Consider the following 25,633-nt stretch of genomic DNA (forward strand, 5'->3'; position numbering starts at 1 on the left):
TTAAATTATCTACAGTAAGGACAGAAAAGGGAAATCAAAGAATGAGAAACAGAGTGAGTGAACAAACAAACAATAAATAAATAAACTGACAGACTTAACCCTTCACATATCAATAGTTACACTAACTGTAACTGATCTAAACATATCAATCAAAAGATAGAGATTAGCAAGGTGGATAAAAACATGACCAAAATTATAAGAAACTTGCTAAAAACATGATAATATAAGCAAATTGAGTGGATAGAAAAAGATATACTATGCAAACATTAACTTTTTTTTCTTTTTTTTTGAGACGGAGTCTCACTCTGCTGCATAGGCTGGAGTGCAGTGTCACGATCTCGGCTCACTGCAACCTCCCTCTCCCGGGTGCAAGCGATTCTCCTGCCTCAGTCTCCCGAGTAGCTAGGACTACAGGCGTGCACCACCACGCCCAGCTAATTTTTCTATTTTAGTAGAGATGGGGTTTCACTGTGTTGCCTAGACTGGTCTCGGCGTGAACCACTGCGCCCAGCCGCAACCAAGAATAACTGTATTAGTATCACATAAAATAGACTTCTGAGCAAAAAGACTTAAGCAGAAACAAAGAAGGCTATTACATAATAGTGAAAGGGTAAATCCACCAAGAACACCTAGGCATCCTACTGTACATGCACCAAACAACAGTTCATCAACATATATAGAAGGAAAACTGAGAGAACTGAAAGAAAAATAGACAAATCCACAATTTTAGTCGGCGATTTTAATACCCTATAACTGTTAGAGTAACTGATCTTAAATTTGAAAACAATAAATTAATCTTTAGGCCCAGATGACCAAACATTAACTAAGAATTGGCACCAATTACACAGAATCTCTTTCAGAAAATATCATTTAAATGAATACTTCCCAACTTATGTTATGAGATCAGCATCACCTTGATACCAAAACCAGACAAAAACAACAAAAGCAAGAAGGAAAAGAAGAAAGAAAGAGAGAGGAAGAAAAGGAAGGAAGGAAGGAAGGAAGGAAGGAAAAGAAAATTACAGATCAATATCTTTCATAGATTTAGAAGCAAAAGTCTTCAGCAAAATACTGGCAAATTGAATCTAGCAATGTATAAAAAGAGTTCTTACACGATACCAAAAGCACAATCCATAAAATAAATATTCATTAAATTGGACTTTATCAAAATTAAAATGTTTTTCTCTGTGAAAGATCTTGTTAAAAGGATGAAAAGATAGATAGGGAATAAATATTGGCAAACCACATGTCCTACAAAGAATCGGTATCAAAAATATGTAGAGAGAAAAACTGATCAAGTAAGGAATTCGTTTCACTGATCTTTACATTTTCTACACAGTTCTCTTCTCTTGCAGATTTACAGGATTTAGCACAAGATTCTAGTAATGACTGCACCATGTTAAATAATTAGGAAAGTAAGGTTCTGCTAACTGGTAATCCTGAATAGCAATATGTGGTAGATTTTTACAGTTTGGGTACCCAATGAATCACACCTCCCTCTATCCACTCCATTATGCAGTCTTCTCCCACGGCGACTCTAGAGTTAGCCATGATGATTTGGCTGAAGGGACAACATACAAGTAGAAGTTTAAAATAATTTCCACATTACGACCAGTCCCCTTTCTTCTCACTTTTAGATCCACATATGAAGAAGCCAAACCATACTGCTAGAGACACACGGCTCAGCCAACAGTCATCAGTCAGTCTCAAACAAGACTTTTGAGTGAAGCTGTCTTAAAATATCAATCTCCAGGACACTCACCCAACAAGATGCAGAATGGAAGCAAGTGAATGAAACTAGCCCATATTGCTAACCCAGAGAATCATGAAGAAGTAACATAGTTGTTTTAGGTCACTGATTTTCATAGTTGTTGGTATTGCAACAATGCGTAACTAATACAGCATATTATTACTAAATGTTTAAATTGTACTTAAATATAAGCCAAAATAAATGGGTTAATCCAATTGTGTAGTTGAGTGCTTTCATTTCAACCTTTATTTTAAAAGCCTTTCATAATGATTCTAACTTTTAAAAAATCTGAAGTGTTTATGATGTTCTGAGTGTTTTGGAAGAGATTAACAGCATCAATGTAGATGGTATGGGAAATTAAATTTATACAGAACCTAATTTGTATATTGTATTTTTAATTTACCAATACTGACTATAGCTCCAATTTCTGCCTGCCTTTGTAATATCAAATGGCTAAAAGTTAATAAATTCGGAGTTTACCCAGAGGCAATTAATATATTTTACTAAATATACCTTTATACAAAGAACCAAGCCTTAAACCATTATAGACTGTGGTCTCTTTTTCTTATCATCTATTTGAAAATAGTCTAAAAGAGAAGATCCAATTGCCAAACATGGAGATCAGCACTCTTAAAAGTTTAAAATGTTCATCTGTCATTGTAATTTTGCCAAATCATGTTATTAAGAGTAATTTGTGAAATTTACTATTCAAGCTATTATTTAGGTCAAACAATCTAGTAAGCACATTAATATGAAAAACATCCCATTTTTCAGCATCTTAACTGCAACAAACTTTAAAGTATGCCAATCTTCATGCTTTAGGGCATAATTTGGTTACCAGCTGGGGTCAGGAAGAAATTTTCCCCATAGTGTAGTATTGCCAATTACCATAGGTGTAGAGCGAACAAGAGAAAGAGACAGGGGGTTACTTGGTTCTCTAAAGCATCTGGTATTGGATGCATTCTGAGTGAGAATTCAGGATAAGATGAAACATTCAATTGTCCCTCTATGTCAATTCCAATATTCCTATGAGCTGCCAATATGACACGGCTGCCACAAGGGAGGGATTTTCTACAGAACAGATGTCATTTACAGTATTATGTGGGCTATCTATCTCAACAAATAATTGCTTGGCACTTCTGCCCTATGGCAAGGGTCTGAAAATATGTTAGGGTGAGAACACACCATACAAGCAGATGGGCATAGATAAAAGAAAGAGAAAGAGCATACTGAGCCTGAAATGCATGTGTAAAAGCCAGATGGGAGGACGGAAGCAAATGTTTTTTTTTTTTTCTTATCTTTAGTGACTAAAGCCCCAAACCAGGATTTTCCAGCTATTAGTTATTTAGAAGTTCTATTTTAAAATTTCTTTAAATAAGAATGAGTTGCAGGAGGCTCCAATTTATTGAAACAAAGAAACATTGCCTTTTTGGTATAAACTTCAATTCACATTTGAAAATGATTGCATTTTGCTTAAGCCCTGACACTGATATGAGACTCCCAACACCAATGTCCCCCACTTTCATGCCCCCCCCAAAAAAAAGAAAAAGGAAAAAACTAGGCTGGGATAAGAGGATGGACACAAAGACTGACAATGAATGACAAAGGACAATTGAGATGGGACTTGCCTGAGAGAGACAGCAAGAGAGGAAAAAAAGTCCTTTTAAAATATCAATAAGAGAATCAAAGAAAGCAAGATCCTTTTTCTGATAAAAGGGGAAAAGTTAATAACAGTGAAGAAAGAGAAGGGAATTGCAATATGCTCCTACTGTAATGGAAGAAAAGAAGATGAAGGTAGAATCAGAAAGTAACAACTTTAAATAAGTTTAACATATATGTTACTTTTACACTTTACACAATCTGTGGATTAAAGTTTTAAAAATATTCAAACTACTTGCCCCAATAGTAAACCTGACTGGCTCTTTAAATAATTAGTTGGAGAAAGAATAGGGGTGTTTTTGCTCACAAGAACCAGCAAAGAAATTTTCACTTTTAAGATACGTTGATTGCAGAAAAGACCTTGGGGGGAGTTGGGGCAGGGGGGCAATAATGAATGTATTGTAAATTATTAAAAGGCATTAAGTTATATCTCAAAATTAGAAAATGCTTGACGGCATTATTGATACATTTTTATGTCTGAAATGGGATGCAAGTAATAACTGAAAGTTTTCTAGACAAAAATAAGTTTGCCATTCAGTAATGTCTGAAAACTGTGATTCAACTGAACATTTGTTCATATGTTGGAGCTGATTCAAAGATGACTCTTACAGAAAACTCTAACCATTGCTTACTAGTATCCTTTTCTATAGTCTTTTAATCTTCAGGAACACTGGAGAAATTCTTTAATTTTTATCGTAAGATATTAGTCCTATCACATGTTCCTCTGTTTTCAAAGTTTAATAATCAACCCTTAATTATTAATATAGAAAAACAGGATACAAGTTTCTCATGGAAAATATAACCTCAAATTTTTCTATCTGGCTTCTAACTATAGTCTAGCTTAGAAAAGTATAATGCGGGAGAAATTGCCTAAGGATCAACCATGTGATTTATTTACTCTTCCCAGCACTCAAAGCAAAATAGGTCGGTGGGAGGGTTAAGGATACACCACCCCATTTCAGCTCACTTAGGAATTGGACTTTTTCTGAAAGAGAATGAGAAGCCACTGAAGAGCTTTCGTTGGTGTGTTTGTTTGGAAAAAGGGTATCATAGTCACATTTAGATGATGACTGATCTCTGAGGATATGTGGTAGAGAAAGATTGGATAGGAACGAGATTGGACCCAAGGACACCAATGTGGAATATTGTAAGAATACAGAAATAATGATGACAAATAATGATGACCTTGATTAGGGTGGTAGCAGCAACAATAAAGGAAGGAGGATAGATTTGAGAACTATTTACATGGCAGATTCAACAGGATTTGGCAATAACAAGGATGAAGGAGACAGAATGAAAGGATGACCCCAATTTTAAGGCTTGACTAAGTACATGGATAAGTATTCCAGTTATGAAGTACACAACACCTAAGAATAAGCAAGTTTTTCATTTCATTTACACTTGTGGCAGCATTCAGAGAAACTAGCTTATTCATTTAGTTTGGGTCTAAATATTGAATTTGAAGTGGCATCTATGTAGAAGAGGATGGATACTTGAATGTGTAGCTCAGAGGAGGGCTATAAATGAGACAAATATTTGTAGGTTGTTAGCATTTACATTTATCGAAGCAGTGTTAGTGGATAATTTTGCCTGTGATAGTATGAAAAGTCAAAAGCAAAGAAATCCAGAAACAGTTTTAAGGAAAACCAAATATTTGGTAAGCACCTACTGTGCTCTAGTTTCTGGAGCTGCATCTATCAATAAGATAGGCAGGGTGAGATAATAGTGTGCTATTTTCAGAGACTTTTAAAGGTTGTGTAGAAAATAAGACAGGCATGGTAATAACGATTACCTGAAACTGGCAGAACATTTTCAGGGAGAGGCCAGAAGTGAGACAAGCAAAGGAAAGCCTGAGGGAACACTTGGAGCCCCGGGGAAGCAGAGCAGGAAATGGGAATAGGTCTCCACAAAGACAAAAGCAGGGTAGCTGTGATCACTCAGAGCCAACCAAGACACCAGAAAGTGGAAAGTTCGTTTTCTCTCTGGTAAGTGTAGTAGAAGATGAAAAGTGATTCTGCCAAAGCTGCTGCTTACACAGGATTCAGAGAAGTCAGAATGGACAGGTCTCAAAAAAGTTGTGAAAGACAATGACTTGAACCTAAACTCTAGAAACCTGAAAGGACAGCAGGAAGGATGGGTAGCTGTTCAATCTAGTGAGCAAAAATAATAATTAACAAATAACCAAGACATGACATTTCCTTATATCTTGCACTGAATCTCTTAGTTTCTATAGTTAAATATTAATATTAAAATGTAATGTGGAATAGAAATTATACTATTTCTGTTTTTGTCAATTATCTATATCTGAAATTTCAGCCACAGGGTCAGTTAACACGTAGAGACACCGTTATTCATTCGGTGGCAGCTACTAGAAATAATTAGTATCTATGTCTCCGGACACGCATATTTAAAAGATAATTGAAAATGAGGAGAGCAGTTTGCCACTGAAAATTAGCAAAACAAAGTTGTTTGTTGAGTATATATTATTTTAAAAATCTAAAGAAGTATTTTTTAATCAATGCCATGATGCATTTTCAAATAACTATAGGAAATTTAAAGAGGTCGCTACTAGTTAAAATAAATTCCTAAAAGCCTTCAGAAGAGGAGACATACAAGAAAAATTTGAAAATGGACAACAGTCTTTACATTTACAGAGGAAGATTATGAAGTTAAAGGTGACCAATTTTCTATGTTTCAAGATAAGTAAAAGGAAATTATACTAAAATTACAGGTCAATAATAGTGAAGAAAAGGGAGAACATTAATATTCTAACTTCTCCAGATCCTGCAATTTATTATCCGAAGGTTGTCTGATTCTCTCTGCTTTATTACCTAAAATCAAGACAGACCCAGAAATGAAGGTATTGATTAATAAGAACCACAGTGCCAGACTGCCTTCTACTTGAGGACTCTAAGAGAACAGGTGACTCCCACTCTAATTTCCCTCGGCTTCAGTGAGCCATTTTCCTCCATTAGTAAGCTCTTGGGCTATCAAGCTATTTCACAGGGTATTAGATGCTGAGTCTCAGGCGTATAATATATGTTATTCAGACAACACAATGGGCATTATGTGACTTCTCTAAGTTTCTTGATTATGGTGTTGATCAAAATGCTTATAAAATTAGCATAAGCATGGCTACCATTTCAGTTCATCCATTACTCATTATCAGAGAGTGCTAGATACATTTGCTCAAGTCCGAACCATGCATTCCTTACATTTATAACAAAAGGGAACTCTGGGGGAAAATGTTTTCATTCTTATTTGAAAAACATTTTTACAGACAATGCACAGTTGTTTTTACTTTTTCAGCTTTGCAGTTTCTCTAATTTCTATCCCTTTTAAAGTCCCTCTATAGGCAGAGGGACTTTGAAGTATGTAAAGTATAATATACAGTCCACTTGACATAATTTTTTAAGCCTGTATTTCACACACAAAAAAAAAGCTAAAGTTTTAAGAGGTCTTTGAAATAGATGACTTCAAAAGGGTGTTCAGCGTAAATGTAAATGAGATTTATATCTGGAGGAGATGATCAAATCCTACAGGTTATTTAACAAATTTAAAACACCCAAAGCACAACTAGAAAATGAGATCTAAACATCGAAGACTTAGCTACTGAGGCTGTGATTGAATATTTTTTCACTGCCTTCTCGTGTTCCATAAGTTTTACCTCTGTGTCAGGATTAATATCCTCTATATACATCTCTTGGTATTTTTTATATTTTGAATCCGACCTCCATTCCCTGCAGCCCTCCAGCCCTATGGCCCCAGAGAAAAGGAAGGATGAATGCCAATGCTGGAAAAAGGAAGATGTAAGAAGTTTCTAGAAGACCAAGAAATCATATGTTTTCTCCAAAAAAAATTATAGAAAGAGGAGAAAGAGAAACCAGGAGGCAGACATGAGAGTCCTGATCCCCTATTCTGGCACAAAACCACTAGTACATATGCGGTAGAGAGTTTGCAAAAGGACAGAAACCCCAATGTATCCACTACCACTGCTTTAATAAAAGTAAATGTTAATAACCTACAAATATTTTTCTCCAGTTAATAGCCTTTCTCTGAGCTACAAATCCAAGTATGCAACTGCCTCTACCTAGGTGCCTCTTCAAATTCAATGCAGTCCAACAGAAAAAAGAAACATACACAGGAGAAGCACCTTAGTGTTGACCTAAATATCCCTGCAGGCCCCCAGTGGATGAGGGGCAGCAACCAAAATAGTCTAGCCTGGGCTCTGTGGGTGAGACTCCAGATCCGTTGGCATTGACCGCTGATGTTGATGCTGCTAGGAAAACATGCTATGAACCTTGTTAGCCACAGACTCAGCAGCGCAAGCCAGCAGGAAGGCCAGTGGCAGTCAGAGAAAGAAGCATCTCGGAGGTAGCCATCCAGGTCAGAGGACATAAGCACATGAAAGCTTTGCCTCACATCCATGAAAGTCTGAGTGTTTGCCAAAAAGAGACAGATTTAACCTTAAAGTCACCACTTTACACAAAAAGGCTTTGAGACATTTAACTGGGAAGTTAAATTTTCATCCTAATATCCTCTCCCCAATTAGCAAGCTCCTTTTCCCCATCTCTTTCCACCTTCCATTCCCGAGTAAGATGTACGTGTTGATAGAGTGGTGGGGAATTCAAGACGTTGTAGAAAAGAAAGAATTTCTTTTCTTTCTTTTGTAGAAAAGGTAGAATTTCTACCTCTCTACCTTTATCAACAAAATTAAAGTCAGCATTCCAAGAACATAGAGCTTCCCACATAGAGTATCTCTATTCACATTCAACACAGGGCTGACATATGACGTTGCTTAGAAAGAAACAGTTTCCTACTGATTAAAGAATATCTCTTATTTTAAATACTCTAAAAACTGTCTCATTTCACTCTTTAAAATAAATTAATAAATACTTGTTGAAACACATTACAAGGTCTCATGAAGAAGTTTCACAGCATTTAAAAGACACTTATCACAGTGTAAGTCTCTAAGGCTTAGAATCTTTCCAGTAATGTGCCTCAACACTTAAAGTGTCAGCTGACTGATGACTTCAGTTTTTTGTTTTTTGTTTGTTTGTTTGTTTGTTTGTTTTTTGAAACAGAGTTTTGCTGTCACCCAAGCTGGAGTGCAGTGGCACAATCTTGGCTCACTGCAACCTCCACCTCCCAGGTTCAAGCAATTCTCCTGCCTCAGCCTCCTGAGTAGCTGGGACTACAGGCACATGCCACTACGCCCAGCTAATTTTTGTATTTTTTTTTTTTAGTAGAGACAGGATTTTTGGCCAGACTGGTCTCCAATGCCTGACCTCAAGTCTTTATGTCCACCCGCCTCAGCCTCCCAAAGTTCTGGGATTACAGGCATGAGCCACCGTGCCTGGCTGACTTCAGACAGTTTCAAAGTGGGCAGTACCTTCATAAAGTCACTGCAGACAAAAAAAATCTCAGCTTTTTGAGGCAAGAAATGTAATCACGTAGTTTTGAGCGAGCTCTGAAATGTTGGCACATGCTAGCCAAAAGCAAGGTTGACCAAATGCACCCAGGGTGTCTGTTTACATATCACTTTTGCAGAGTCTGAAGTCTGTTCAACACACGTTAATTTTTCTTTTAATTGCATAGGCTGATCCTGTTCCCCATCAGAAACAGAATTTCCTACCTTAGATTTTTTAAATGTTTAAGATTTAGAGACTATATTTGGGTCGAACCAACTTTAACTGTTCAAAATAAACTTGACAGAGTTTTTACCTTAATGGACAATATGAATCCAAAGCTCTCCATCCTACAGATGCGATTTAAGAGAACTAATCACCTAGGGTGTTAAATGGTGAAGACTTAACTAAGATAATAAGAGCAGAGGCATCATAATGACCTGTGTTATAGCCACAAATTGAGATAACTGCCTGGCTTATGCAATTACTTGGAGGCCATGTCTGTACAACCCCTTTTGCCTCCCAATTCTAATAACAGACCATCCCCTCCCTCTCTCCCTACAGCCATCAAAGCGAACACCTGACTTCTAAAAAAACTAAGCATAGCACTTACCATCTTGGTCCTAATGACCAGGCCAAGGGCTAGACATGCGAGCCAGCAAATGTTCCCTAGAATAGTTCACACTGGAGCTGAATAACATTAAATACTTATTTTCCTTGATGGCAAGCTGTGAAGATGTGAGCCTGGAGGGACTGAAGCCTATACTGTTTGCTGCAAGGAGGAGCTGGTCTGAGAACAAAGACAATATGCAGAGAGCACAGATGAGACCTAGAGCTGTTCCTAGTGATATTTGAAGTTCTGGCTCTAGTCATCCCTGATATCAGCTCTCTTTCCTGGAAATAGCAGCCAACAAATTCTCTCTGTGATTTCATCTACTTCATACTGGGTTACTCTTACCGGGAATCATCAGCGTTTTCAATAATAAAGCTAGTGAGAAAGTAGTGAAACCCAACAAAGCAGACAAATAAGAACCACTAGGTCATAGTCAGAGAACAGTAATGTTGGTGCTAGTCATGCAATTTTGAGATCATTTCTTAAAATCTCTGAGCCTTAGTTCAAAATCTGCAAATGGGGCTTCCAGCTACTGAACTAGATTACTGAAGAATTAGAATACTATATGTAAAGTGATTAGCATGATGCTTGTCCCATAGCAATTGCTTACCAAGTGCTAAAAATATATTGTTTTATCATGAGGCTGTGAGGATAATGATGAGGAGGACTCAAAGAAAACAAAGATTATAGAACTCAGAATCTTCTACAACTTTTCATTAAAACTCTACTGGCTTAAATATTTTTGAGGAAAAATAAAAACTGCAAGCACTAAATAGAAAAATGTAATGAAGTTAGAAATAATTATAAACAGAACATTCTGATTATTTTAAGACGCAAAGGTATTTTAAAGTTCAACTTACAATAAATAAGCATTGTTATTGAAAGTTTACTCAAGGTCAATGAAATAGTCTTATTTTTAAGAAAAATTGTAATATGAAAAATAAAGCAAGTATTATTGATGTAGCTACTTCCTGAAAATGGAGCTGGCAATACTTGTAGGCCGAATTCAAATGTCTCCACAGTAACAAAGCCTTCCTTGACATCACCAAAACCATGTACGATACTATACACCACACCAATGGTGCACAGCTTTTCTTTCATCGAATTTATTTATTTCCCATTCCACACTATAAAACCCTCCTAGCAAGGCCTCTTTTTTCATATCTGTACCTTTAAAATGTAGCTCAATAACTTGGTCAAAAGCAGGTGCTCAAAATATAGTATTAAAATTAGACTAGATTTTAGATGTACACTGAGAGCATGAGACTTGAATTCCAATCTTGCTTCTGCCACTTACTAGATGTGCTACCTTGAATAAGTCACCAACTATAGGAATATATCCTCATAGTGTTTGCTTTCAAAGTTACCTACAATAACCTCCTACCCCAGTACAAAAATTCCATCTCAATGCATTTTCTACCTACACACACTGTGATAGACCCTCTACAAAACGTAATCTTCAGTCAAACTTCATAAGCAGTTTTTGGCATAACTATTATCTTTCACATTGAATAAGTCAACAAAGCAATGCTTTATAAAGCCCACTATCAGACAGCCAACAATGCAGACTCAGAATTCTAACTTTAAAAAACAGTCCTTCCCAAACCTGACAAAAACAAGAAATGGGGAAAGGATTCCCTATTTAATAAATGGTGCTGGGAAAACTGGCTAGCCATATGGAGAAAGCTGAAACTGGATCCCTTCCTTACACCTTATACAAAAATTAATTCAAGATGGATTAAAGACTTAAATGTTAGACCTAAAACCATAAAAACCCTAGAAGAAAACCTAGGCAATACCATTCAGGAGATAGGCATGGGCAAGGACTTCATGTCTAAAACATCAAAAGCAATGGCAACAAAAGCCAAAATTGAAAAATGGGATCTAATTAAACTAAAGAGCTTCTGCACAGCAAAAGAAACTACCATCAGAGTAAACAGGCAACCTACAGAATGGGAGAAAAATTTTGCAATCTACTCATCTGACAAAGCGCTAATATCCAGAATCTACAAAGAACTCAAACAAATTTACAAGAAAAAAACAAACAACCCCATCAAAAAGTGGGTGAAGGATATGAACAGACACTTCTCAAAAGAAGACATCTATGCAGCCAACAGACACATCAAAAAATGCTCATCATCACTGGCCATCAGAGAAATGCAAATCAAAACCACAATGAGATACCATCTCACACCAGTTAGAATGGCCATCATTAAAAAGTCAGGAAGCAACAGGTGCTGGAGAGGATGTGGAGAAATAGGAACACTTTTACACTGTTGGTGGGACTGTAAACTAGTTCAACCATTGTGGAAGACAATGTGGCAATTCCTCAAGGATCTAGAACTAGAAATACCATTTGGCCCAGCCATCCCATTACTGGGTATATACCCAAAGGATTATAAATCATGCTGCTATAAAGACACATGCACACGTATGTTTATTGCGGCACCATTCACAATAGCAAAGACTCGGAACCAACCCAAATGTCCATCAATGATAGACCGGATTAAGAAAATGTGGCACATATCCACCATGGAATACTATGCAGCCATAAAAAAAGATGCATAGTATGTCCTTTGTAGGGACATGGATGAAGCTGGAAACCATCATTCTCAGCAAACTATTGCAAGGACAAAAAACCAAACACCGCACGTTCTCACTCATAGGTGGGAACTGAACAATGAGAACACTTGGACACAGGAAGGGGAACATCACACACCAGGGCTTGTCATGGGGTTGGGGGAAGGGGGAGGGATAGCATTAGGAGATATACCTAATGTAAATGACAAGTTAATGGGTGCAGCGCACCAACATGGCACATGTATACATATATAACAAACCTGCACATTGTGCACATGTACCCTAGAACCTAAAGTATAATAATAAACAAAAACAGTCCTTCCTACACACTACACCACTTCTCTGTGCTTTAAAAGTCTTGGAGTGTTTTTAAAAATTTTCTCTCTATTAATAATCTTCATTATGGCATACTACAATGATTGATTCAAATAGCAAAATGAGATGATATAAAACTTCTTTGTAAAGTATAAAGTGCTCCAAAATATCAAGTAGTAGTAGTATCATGACAATGATGTAGATGATAATGATAATAACAGGAAAGGGAAAAGTATGTACTTTGGGTTCTTTGTTGCATTAATATTTCCATGCTGAATATTTCCATGCTGTTAAATGGGTCAGTTAATGTAAATTGTAGCCACTTACTGGAAATTGGGAGGAAGCCCTGGGTTTTTATTCTTATATTTTTCCTTCAATTTTTTTAGTACAATTAAAACGGACAGATTTTCAGAGGTAGTTACTATACTTACTTAGAAATTACGGCTGTATATGTATACAGATACATACCCTGGTAAAGGATGGTAATTGACTTGAATAAATTTGTGGTCTTGCTGGGACAAGTCTATGCAACACTGGTTTGTATGAAAACTGCATGTGGAACTCTGTTCTATGGGCACTGATTTCCTGGCTGATTTGAAGTCTTCTCTCCTTTTCTCCTAATTGTTCTTTCAGCTGAAATTGAAGTCCAGTTAAAGCTTGTAACATATTTCTCTTCTTTTCTTCTCACTATTAGTGGATTTGGAAAAAAAGGAGCACTGTAAAACACATACAAAATATTTTATCACCTGAGACTACATACTATAAAATAAATTTAGTAAATGATAAGGGAGGTATTTGAAATAGAAAACAAACTCATTATTTAATGGTTATGGTTCATCCATAAAGAGGTAATTCTTAATGTTCAAGTTAAAAAAAAAAAAGATGAGAAGAAACAGTTGGCATTCAGCTAACAATTGTGTTTGGAGATTTGTGCCTGACTTTGTTATTCTGAGCAAAGCCAGGTACCAGTCTCTTGGGATTATGTACAAAGGCAAGAAAAAAAGTGGACATGAACAAACCTCAAAGGTGACTGCTGGGTTAATAAAACAGTCTGTTTTCTGTTCACCCACTCTTGCTCTCAGTGTGCAAGTATATTAAAATATGTCAAAAGGAAAACCATTCACTGTGCAAAAATAATTCAACTACAAGTCACAATTTCCAGCTGGTGGAGTGCCTTAGTGTATTTAAGTGCACTAACAAGTGACCCATACATCTCCCCGGATGAAAGTTGTATCCTCATTAAATGAGAAACAAACACAAAATAGGAACAACTGTCACACAGAAAAACAGACCACAATGGATACCGCATTTCCCACACTCAATTTCTGGCTTGAGCTATGGCAGACTGAAGAACAGTGCTGTCCTGGAAGTAACCTCTTAAAAGGGACTGAAAGTAAAACAAGGAAGCTGTTGGGGGACCTAAATGTCTTGCTAATAGCCACCCAAATTCTCATTCAGAGTTTCTGGGAAAATATCATTTTCTTTCTGGGCCCTAAAAACTCCCATGTTAGGTAAGACATTATATAATAACACTAATGTGAAGTAACTGGAATAAACAGACCCAACCCCCAAGGAATTTAGAATTAATGCTGTAAGTTATATTTTTAAATAACTCTGTTAGATAAACTCTGGTTTTAGTGTTTATAAGATATCATACCACACCCTGGTAAATGATGGTACTTGATTGAATAAATTTGTGGTCTTGCTGAGACAAGTCTATGCAACACTTTGTATGAAAACTGCATACCTTTTACTGTCTGATTTTCTCTATGGAACTAAATCATTGATAGGACTCTGAAAAGAAAAAAAAAGAGAGAAGTTACTGTTTTTTAACTTTAATAATACTGTTCTTATTTGATTCATACGTTGTACATTATTATAAGGCAAAAACATACATTGGATGTTCAATGTGATACGTTGCATCTTATACACAACAGGACATACAATAGGAGCATGTGTCTCCAAAAGGCAGATAGACAATATCTGGAATAATAAGGGAACACTACTTGAGAGCAAATAACTGATTACAAAAGTATGGTACTAACAATTATTTCAAAGTAAGGTAAGATGTTCCACTTGTATACAGGCAACACCTTTGTTCAAACATTTTCATAGCAATTAGCACACACTAATTTCCTGTTTACTATCCCCTCCCTTCAACTAGAATATAAGCTCCTCAGGGTAAAATTCATTGTATGTTATTTCTTATATCATTAGAACTAGTACAGCCTCTGGCACATAATACAAACTCCAAAATTATTAATTGGTTGTTTGGCTAACTGATTATAGCTGTACACATGACAATTGGTACCCAATATTGAATTGTCAACCTCCTAATGGAAGACAGTAGAGGAACTGGAAAGGGAAGATGTTTCTAGAAAGAGACTAATGTTTTCTATGACAAACTGTAGCCCAGGAGCAATGGATATATGTATAGAAAAAAAGAACCACACGGCTCTAAATTATGCTTTAAACTAGAATATATAAAACAACCATTAAAACAAAATTGAAGCCCAATAGAGGAATGTAGGTAATAAGGGATCAGCAAACCAATCTAAAGAAATTAAAATGTCTAGGCCCAGAATAATTATGTGAGCTTGGAAACAAGAAAAGTATTTGAGGAACCAAAGTTAATGATAAGAAAAACTTATTAAAATAGGAAAAGATAGATTTTAGAAACCAAGAGCTAGTGAGCTTGATTTTTAGGTGTCATGAAATTCTAAAGCACATTGATTATTAAACAGCTGGTCTATGAATTCATGAAAAATAAAGTGGAATTCACTAGGAGATAGGGAGCTGGACTCAAGAGAGTATTGCATGAAGACAAAAGTCTTTGGTTCATATTCTGAATGTGTACTTCCTCTTACTTTAATGATTTTTCCTTTTCCCTATTTCTGCCAGTTAAACTATATCTCCCCCACTGCCACAATAAGTACTAACTCCTAGTACCTGTAAATATGAACTTATTTGGAAATAAGGGTCTTTGCAAATGTAATTAAGGTACACATTAAGATGAAGTTATATTAGAGTAGGGTGAGCCCTTAATTCAATATAACTGGTGTTACAGGAAGAGGGGAAGAGACACAGAGAACATGGACAGAGAAAGAAAAGAATCCCAAGTGATGAAGAAAGCAGAGATTAGAGTTGTGCTAGGAGGCAAGCTTGGAATTCTCCCTCTAAGCTCTCAAGAAGGAACACTCCTGCTGACAACTTGATTTGAGAATTCTGGCCTCCAGAACTGTGAAAGAATAAATTTCTCTTGTCTTAAGTCACCCAGTTTGTGGTCATTTGTTATGATAGCCCTAGGAAATGAGTACACCATCCTATAAAAAGGAGTCGGTGATATATCTTCGCCAGGTGATTGTCAGGAGGATTATAATAAAGCATAAGTAAATATTAATTTCAGCAAAGCTTTTTACTAAGATTCTTATAATGCGCTCACTGATAAAATAAATCTGTGTGAGCTCAATTATCAGTTAGGTTCAAAGTTGCTAAAATTGCCATTCCCAAAGACAGCTGATTAATAATTCAACATAAACTTAATCTTTCCCAAAATGTTCACTTATGGATATACTGAAAATAACTCTCAGGTCTCAGATTTCTATCATTTAAGGCCCTTTATAGACAAACGGACACAAGTTTTGGAAAGTCACCTGAAGTAATAATGTTAATGATGGACACAGAACCTTTCGTTCATCATTAGTTGTTCAACATATTTACAGGACTTAGAGAAGTACATAGAATGGATGCTATCCAAATAAGGGAGAAAAAAGTAAGTTGGGAAAAATAAAAGTAACACATTTAAAAAGAAAACTCTTGTTATCTTAGTAAATTTATTATCCTAACAATATAATTTAGTAACCATTATTAATAGTAATTTGATACTTTAAACTTCAAACAGTGCTTCACACATAGTAGATACTCAGTAAGTTACTGTTATTATTATTAGTAGGATAAGCTAGAATGATGGGCCAAACCCACTTCAGCGAAAAACACACAGTATTTCATTTGGGCTCAAAATTTAAATGGATATCAGTAGAAAATATCCAGGCTCATCATTAACTCACAGGAAATAGATTTGGAGATTTCAGTTGATCAAAGCTTCAGTGAATGCATCTAAACAGTGTTTTGTGAGACCTCTAAAACAAAAATAAAACAAAATAAACAACAAAGGTGAGAATTTAGGATAAATCAGTAGATGTACGTAAGCCCATGACAATTTGCAAAGGGCAAGCGTAAGGGGGATTGTTTTTCTAAAAGCAGCAATTCTCCTCTGTACATTTGAGAGATGTTCTGGATGCTGAGGGCATCTGGATGCTGTGGGGGTGAAGTTCCAAGGGAGATAGACAGTTTCTGCACACTCCCATCCTACACTTCCAGAAGATGAAGAGACGTAGGTCCCCACGGCATGCGAATCTGAGGAAGAAGATCTCTTGGTGAAAGACCTTTCTTCTGCCACCTAGAAACAACTGACGCTTCACAAAAGCAGCATCCGAGAAATGCAAGAGCGGTAAAAAATTATCAGAGGCTCCCTCGGTTGAGACTGAAGCATGCAAAGAAGGATGACAGAAATGTGAAGGAATCAAAGAAAGACATCAGCTAGGAAGGGACATTGAAACATCTCACTCTCAAAGAACCAAAGGAAACCCCCCTCCCCGCCACCCCCCAGTAATGGGGAGAGAGGACATTTGACAGAGAATGAAGACAAAGACATCAGAAGAGAAAAATCTCCCCACACATTGACTGTCATGAGCATGAGGGACAGCCAAGAAAAGTAAGGTAGATCTAATGTCAGTAGTGTGGTCCTTTGTTAATTAACCTTCCCTTTTTAAAAGCTGTTAGAGGTATCACATGTAACGTGGAACCTTCTGGATGTTAAGATGTATTTTTCTATATATTGACTAGGAACACGGAGCCTATAATACTCATCACAGAAGTAATTCAGGCTCTTTAGACCTCAGTTATTTCTAATACATGGTTTCAGACAGTTTTGGATACAAACTACACTTGTTTCCTGTGGCTGCTTTTAAAAAAATTTACCAAAAACTTCGTGGCTTCAAACAACATACATTTTTTGCTCTTATACTTCTGTAGTAGAGAAGTTTGAAAGTAGTTTCCCTAACCTAAAGTCAAGATGTCAGCAGGATAGAGCTGGCTTTTTTAGGAGGCTTTCTGGGATAATCCACTTTCCTGCTTTTTTCAGATTCTAGAAGCTGCCTATATTCTTTGGCTTGTGGCCCCTTCCTCCATCTTTGAAGTGTGTCACTCCAACCTCTGGTTCCATGGTAAGATGTCCTTCTCTTTTACTCTGACGTCTGCATCCCTCTTATAAGGACTGTGTGATTGCTTTGGGTTCACCAAAGATAACCCCATAAAAATCTCCCCACCTCAACATCCTTAACTTAATCACATATGCAAGTTTCTTTTGCCATGTATAGTAACATCCACAAGTTCCGGGGATTAGGACATGGACATATCTGGGGGTTCATTATTCAGCATACCACACCCACTTTAAAAAGAAACATTATAGGGAGAGAATATAGTATAGAGTGAAAGCATAAACCAGCTTGCTTGCTTCACAGACACTTAGAGTGCTTTTTATATGCCGGATGTTTTTATAAGTGCTTAACAAATATTAGTTCATTATTACTCTCTACAGCCCTAAGGCATAGGCATAATTATAATTCCCCATTTTTCTGATGAGAAAGCTGAAGTACAGAAAGGATAAGTTACTTGTACATGGCTTTGTGGTTACTTAGAGCTGATATGAATCCAAATCATGCCTCTTAACTAGGTGACCTTGACACAGTATTTTCACTAGAAAGAACATATTTTACATGGTTGGTGTGAGTATTTAAATCAAATAATGTATATAAAGTGTTTATCACAGTTCTTGGCTCAAAATTTACTCATTACATGGTAGATAGTAAAATAACTATGTAAGAGACATCGACCAAAAAAATGGAAAAGAAGAATAAAAATGGTTAGGGAACTAGAAACACTATCATCTTAAAAATGGTAGTTTAGCTTGGAGAAGAAAAGAAGTATATGGGGGACATGATAGCTGTCTTGAAATATGTGATGAACTTTCATGTGAAGGAGAAGTAGATTTATTTTAATGTTCCCCCATAAAACCAAACTAAAACCTAAGGGTGGAAATTACATGGTGATAAAATCTGGCTCAAGAAAAAAGGAAATATCTAATAATTAGAGTGTTACACCAATGAAAAAGGCTGCCCCAGAGTTTTGTAAGCTTTCAGTAAGTTGAAATGTTCAAGCACAAGCTAAATGACTCTCTGTAGTATATAAAATAGAGAAAGGATTTCAACAATGAGAGGAATATTAAAATACATTCACGCATTTATTCAGCAAACATTTACTGACCATCTTCAGTGCACAGTGCCTGTAAGGCCCCTTACAACTCTAAAAATAATAGAATCTACTATTCTATGAATGAGCAAATAAGAGCACATGTCCCCAAAATGTACAGAATTTCTGGCTGATTCTCATTGAAGGGTCTACTGATTCTTTCAATCAGGTTCTCTAGTTTGTCTGGCATAATCTGCAATAAGCTTTATTTTCGCAGTCACTTATCACTAGTCACAGGAAGACTTTTTCTACAGTAAAGAATCAGTTCTTAATGGGAAAATCACTCAATTTTATATTCTGATGAAAGAGACTTTTCTCGAAAGGAAAGAAAAGGATTTTATTTCATAATAGTTGTTTTTTCTTTCAATCTATGCAAACAAATGTAATAACATCTTTTAACCAAAAAATAAACAGAAAAAGAGGATTCCTCTCATTAATGTGGAGCATTTGCCATCCTTGAAAGAATCCAACAAAAATAAACCACTCTGTTGGACCCACAAATAAATTAATTATGGCGGAAACCTATTGAGTCTGATTTGTCCTGGGAACTATTAAGAGGTCGCCTACCTACTTCTCATTTAATCTGCTTGACTAAATAAGATTGCTTTGTTGGAGAATTACCTGAATTACACACAGAATCCAAGAAAGTCTCCAATTAATGACCAAAATGTCCCCAGTGTCTATACCATCCATACATTTCACCACATAGCAGCTGATGGCATTTATTACACAGCTGTTAGTAAGTGTCAGAATTAACCAGACAATAGGACAGACCTCTCTGTGATTTTTGCTGCTTACAATACTTTCTTAGCAGAAGATACAGAATAGGAATAATAATAACCCAAATACAAGTTGATTTTAATGAGCTCTTACCATGTGATGGTATCATCATAGGCAATTATTTCAATGACCGTGTCAAGCAGGAACCCCTCTTATCCTATCTAAAGAATGTGATGGAGCCAAAATTAAAACAGGGATGTGGAGTTCTCGAACTGTTATTGACTGATAAACTGCTTCCAAAATCTTTAACCCTTTCCCTAACAAAGACGAATAAGTTAGAAGAAATACTGAAAAGTAATTACAAATCTGTATTTTGATCTCTTTTACAGAAATAAACAGTGTGCCAAAGATGGGATTAGAACCTATTTCTCTAGATACCTATGGTCCAAATAGCTACCAATTAAATTAAATGTAAAAAGCATTCTCAGCCCTGTGGGCTAGCCACATCACTGAGTTATTAAGTATCATGCAAGATTCTGTATAGGCAAGAACATTGCTCTAAAATATGGTAAATTTCCTTCTCTTTCCTTTCAAAATGCCCCAAGGCACTCGTATACATTGTGGACACCACCGGCCTGAAAATTCTCAGTTGAGGGAAAAAGAAATTCAAAATCCTTGAATTTATAAGAGCACTAAAAGCATCTAAAATGATAACTATTTTGCCCCTTTAACACCAAAAGATTAACTGATTTTTATTTTTCTCTTAGAGTTGACCTTTACTTAACCCATGGCATGCCAAAGTTATGGCCTGAAGCAATTTTTTCAGTGACTGCCTTGACTTGGGACAAGAATAGACATTTCACTCAACCTGTCTCTGAATCATCATTCCATATCACTACTGATGGTCAGTCTAACAAAGAAAAACCGTTTTCAACATTTAGAAAACACTAAAACTTTCTGTTGAATTATTTATTCCCTCCATTTCAAATACATTCGGACCTGCAAAATGTTTGCAAATTCTAAAATTATCAAATGTTTTCTCAAAGTTTTTATTAAGCTCTTCAATAAAACGTTTGTATTCAGTTATGTATAAAAAATAATGAGCTCATTGTGCCTGCATCATAAAAAGCTAAAACCATTTCTTTTAATCAGTTGACTACCTGCTGGCATCTTTTCCTAATGGGGAAATTAATTTTAAGGCTTTGTGGTACCTCTTTTGCCCCCTATATAAGTCCTGCACCTACACACAATTGTTCAGGACACTCTCACTATTTTGAATGTAATAAATGAGGTATATCTAAAGAATTTAGACATGATTAGTGGTGTCTAACACTTTTCCTCTAACAAAAACAAATTCAATAGTTGCATATTATGAAAGATTACAAAACGAAAGAGAAACGTGCAAAGATACAGTAGGAGGTATTTAATTTAGAGATTAAGAATTTATGGCTATAAGCGCTGGGAGGCACATCTGTGAGTTATCCAAGGGAGAATGCAGATTCTTTGGAGGTTTATAATGACACAAATAGCTATGTTTCTGGGCTGGCATAAATGGGATCCTGGTTATAGGTCGGCAGCATAATAAAATAACTATCTGTGTCAAAAAAAGTCTAGCTCAAGGATTTCTACAAAAACTTTCAATGACAACAGTATTTATATGAGCATAATTTAATATTAGCACAAGCATTTTATCGTGGATCATCTTTACCTGATTTTATTTCCTGAGCAGCATTGATCTTTAGAAAGTCAATGAAAAATGAATCAATATCTACCACACATTAAGCACTTTGCTAAGCATTTTATTTTTTATATCCTTCAATAAATTTATTAATGCTTCCCACTTTTACCAAATAGAGAAGCTGAAACTCAACAATCATAAGCAATTTGCTCCATGCTACACATTTAAGAAGTGGTATATTTAACCCAGACACATTTGACTTGAAAACAAATACCCCTAAACTACATTATACAGAAAAATAGTATTAGCAATAATTGAGAAAAACATGGATCCAGCCAATGCAATAGGTCCGGAAAGATAAATATGAATTAAAATTAATTTTAAAATATGCATTTATTAATTGTAAATGATACAAATAACTACATAGAAAATCTCTGAGAAACAACAAGAAAAATGAAATGAGAGCTTAAACACAATAAATTTAATGAATTAACCAAATCATACGTACAATATTTTGAATATATGTTTAAAAAACACTGAATTATACACTTTAAAAGTGTGAATTTTATTGTATGTAAATTGTATGTCATTAAAAAGTTAAAATGATTACACTAGCCAGTTAATATGGGGGATAAATGGAGTGGAAATGAGGACTATTCACCGATAATATAAATGTAAAAATTTGAACAATTTTTCTAGAGGGTAATTACATTTTATTTACCAAAATCCAGTTATTATATTTTTTAAATCTAAAGAGTTAATCAGAGATATGGCTTAGGTTTATATACAATAAAATTTATCATAGTCTTGTTTGAAATACGTCTCCCAAAAGGAATTTAAACAGTGGAAACTATATAAATCCAGGAATTTCTAAATATAGCTTGATACATCCATATAAAGTCATGGTTCAGAATAGTTAATTACATTGGACATGCTTACAATGCTAAGTAAAACAGACAAGATAAAAAAAAAAAAGTAACCAAAGGTTAAAAAGAAATTAGAGCTGCAGTGAATGTTATGAGAGAAGAGGATTTTTTTGCAAAAATATATTCGGTAAGATAAAGAAAACTGATGCAAAGGTGCACCTGGGCCTGGGAATGAATTCTTACATTTGTTGGTGGAGAATAGGCTGTGACTGGTATAACAGGGAGTCAAATGCTTTCTAGCTTGTTCTGTGTTTGTAGAACCCCTGTGTTTCAGGGAAGAAGATGGGCTGCTATTCCATATCACTTTTTCTCAGATAACCAAGACTTCTCCCTCCATGGAACCTTTGCAAAAGCTCCTTTCTCTCCATCTAGGAATTTTCTTTTCCTAGATTTTGACTTGGATGGCTCTTGATGCACACTCCACATTCACATCTTCACTGAAAAGTCACTAGTTCAGTCAGGCTTTTTCTGCCCATTCATAGCAGCATGGCATCACCTGGGAATTTGTTGGAAAGACAGAATTTCATGCGCCACCCAAGACTTACTGAATTTGAATCTGCATTTTAACAACATCCCCAGATGATTCTCATGCACACTAAAATTTGAGAAGCACTGTCCTTACAGTCTGTGATAGAGACTGCATGCCAACTCCCTGCATCATTTTCTCCATAGGACTTATGCATATCTAAAATTATTTATTTGCTTTCTTAAACATAGTTTCATTCGCGTAGAATTTGTTTTGTCTTTTGCGTATGTTCACAGTTCCTAAATAGTGCTTAATGTACTGCTGGGACCCAATGAATATTTGTTGAATGAAAGCACAGAATAGGGAGAGGTATAGTTCAGTAATTTTGATTGAAGAAATGCCATTTTATATCTTCACTATCTAAATAACTCTGTCTTTGGGGCCTCAACTATTGATTAAAGCTATAAGAGCTAATAAATTGTGTTCCAGTCCAATGCATCATGTGCCTGTAATATTTACTGGTTCTATAAAAAACCCTACCTAATAACTTTCAGAAGGATAACCAGTATTATTATATGTAAAAATAAAAGTAGGTTGCTCAAAAAGTTAGAGTATTGCCATGTGACTCAGCAATTGCTCTTCTAAGTATACACCCAAGAGAATTGAAAACAAATGGTCAAACTAATCTTATACACAAATGTTCATAGCAGGATGATTCATAAGAGCCAAAAAAGTAAAAACAGCCCCAAATGTTTATCAATGAATGAATAAGTCTGCAAAATGAGGTATATACCCTCAATGGAATATTATTCATCCATAAAAAGGAATAAAATACCATTAATGTTACAACATAAATGAACCTTGAATATATTACATTAAGTAAAAGAAGCCAGATACAAAAAGCTGCATTTTGCCACATATTGCAAAAGCCACATACATGAAATGTCCAGAATAGGCAAATTCACAGAAACAAAAAGCCAATTAGTGGTTGTCAGAAGCTGGAAGGAGGGAGAAATGGGGAGTACCTGCTAATGGACACGGAGTTTCTCTCTGGGGTGACGAAAATATTCTGCAATTAGATAGTGATGATGGTTGGCATCATTGTGAATGTACTGGAAGTCCTTAAATTGTACACTTTAAAATAGTTAAGATGGCAAGTTTTAGGTTATGTGAATTTCACTTCAACAAAAAATAAATATATAGAAGCAAATTACTATTTTAAGACATAGTGGCATTAAAATATATTGACTTGCTATCCAGAAATTTTGTTTTACAGACTCACTATTTCAGAGGTCAGGGTGCCAAATGATTAATATTATGTGACGATTATCTTTTTCAGATAGAGATAAGACAGGGAAATAAGGTAAAAGAAATGAGTCTGGGATTTGCCTAAGCCAGGACTCAAATTCCTTTGATCCTTGGCTAAAAGCCCTGATTGGTCCAAAAGGTCAAATGGAAAGGAAAAAGCAGTCAAGAATAAATCAGTAAAATAAAAAATTCATTAAAATGTAGCTATTGGGAGGAAAGGAAATAACCTTCCTTTCTTCTACTAAAGAGTGAATTGACAACCTAATTTTCCGAACAGGTAACAAATGTATAGCTGTAGCTAGGTGCCCAGAATTTCTTCTCTACAGGGAAATGTTGGAAATAAATTATGGAGGAGTCTTCAGACTTACTGAAGCCACTGAAATTGTAATTGTTGTTACAATTGCAAGGGTTTATTAAAGATCATCAGGAAACTTGGCATTAAAAAAGTGTTTGGATAGATAAGACCCCTGTTTGCACTTTAAGCCTTTACTGTTAATTACATGTTACTGTGATTAAGCACTTCAGAAGTGACTTTTATGAACTGTGCTATTATTTCATTTAATAAGAACTTGTTATAAAGTCACAGGTTAGCAAAAGTTCATTAATAAGTTCAATGTTTGGAACTCAAAAAGCATTTTCCTATGGAGCAATGTTAGCCATGGTGGTTAGGTTTCTATGTAAGTGGGGTCTAAGAAATCAGGTAAGCCATACACACCTGCTCCCGTAACACTAAACAGCACACTACACGTTTTAAAAGATTTCCATGGAAACATGCATTCAGCATTCTGGGACCAAGATATCTCTTCCCTCCACTGCATTAGTGATGCTTGTTCATTCATTCATCACTGAATCACTCATTCAACAAGCATTGGCAGTGTCTGCTATGTACCAGGCCCTTTAGCAAGTTGTATTCCTTTTCATCTGCCAGGTAGCAGGATTTCTTCAACTTGGAGGAAGTAACCATTGGCTTAGCATATGAACTCCAGCATAATAAGAAGCAGAAGATGAGGTTCTAGGGCAAGTAGAAGCAATGAAGGTTGAGGACGACTGGAACAAGGTGATGGCAAGTGAATGATTATTTAGCCCAGCTGCCTATGCCCCTTTCCCCCACTTTCCTCATTGTGGCCAACACTGGTGTTAGTGTGGAAACTCTAGTGGATGACAACAATAAATGTCAGCTATGTAACAGATGCCCTTTCCTGCTTCATTCTCCCTTAGAGCAGTGCCCAGGGCTGGGAAATGCCAAGTAGCCAAACAAGCATGAGAACTGAGATCTACATTTTTTTAACGAATCCCCCCATCTTACTTGAGAGTACAAATCAAAAAGAAAAAAACAGAGAAAGGAAAACATTAATGAACATATATCCATAGGTATGAATGTTATATATCAGGGATTGTGTGAAACAAAAACAAGCAATTGCTGAACTCACTTTTTTTAAAAAAACTACAAGTTACCAACTAACAAAGATCACCACCTAGTGGCCCCAGCAAGATAACTGCACTTGAACAAGATGCATTGGAATTCAAAAATATTGGGGGTTTGTTGCAAGAACGTAAGGTAACATTGAAACACTGAAGCCTCTCCTTTTGTCCCTTGGATCCAACCTCTTCTTTTTCTTTCATTCTGAGTCAGTTTCTCTTAGTTTATGATTCCAGTTTGTCTTGAAAGCATTCTATTTGCAGTTACCTTTACTTTAATCTTTGCAATTAGCTACTTTGTCATCTTTTGAGTTCCTCATCTTTTATGATACACCACAAGCCCTTCTGAGTCTTGCCTGAAATAGTGGGTTTAAACATCATTTTTGTCATGCCACTTCCCTACAAAAAAAAATTGAATGCTT

General features: G+C 35.9%; 1 protein-coding gene across 1 annotated transcript in view; it reads right to left on the bottom strand.

The window, feature by feature from the left end:
- TFEC (transcription factor EC) overlaps positions 1-14,119 on the bottom strand; it is a 177,100-nt gene extending 162,981 nt beyond the window's left edge. The window contains exons 1-2 of the mRNA XM_055115330.1: positions 14,073-14,119; positions 12,794-13,012 (exon numbers count right to left, since the gene is read on the bottom strand). Coding sequence (XP_054971305.1) covers positions 12,794-12,991 — 198 coding nt within the window. The 5' untranslated portion in view covers positions 12,992-13,012; positions 14,073-14,119. The remainder of the gene's footprint in view (positions 1-12,793; positions 13,013-14,072) is intronic.
- Between the last annotated feature and the right edge of the window lie 11,514 nt (positions 14,120-25,633).

Source organism: Pan paniscus, chromosome 6 (genome assembly GCF_029289425.2).
Source record: "Pan paniscus chromosome 6, NHGRI_mPanPan1-v2.0_pri, whole genome shotgun sequence".
Lineage (NCBI taxonomy): Eukaryota > Metazoa > Chordata > Mammalia > Primates > Hominidae > Pan > Pan paniscus.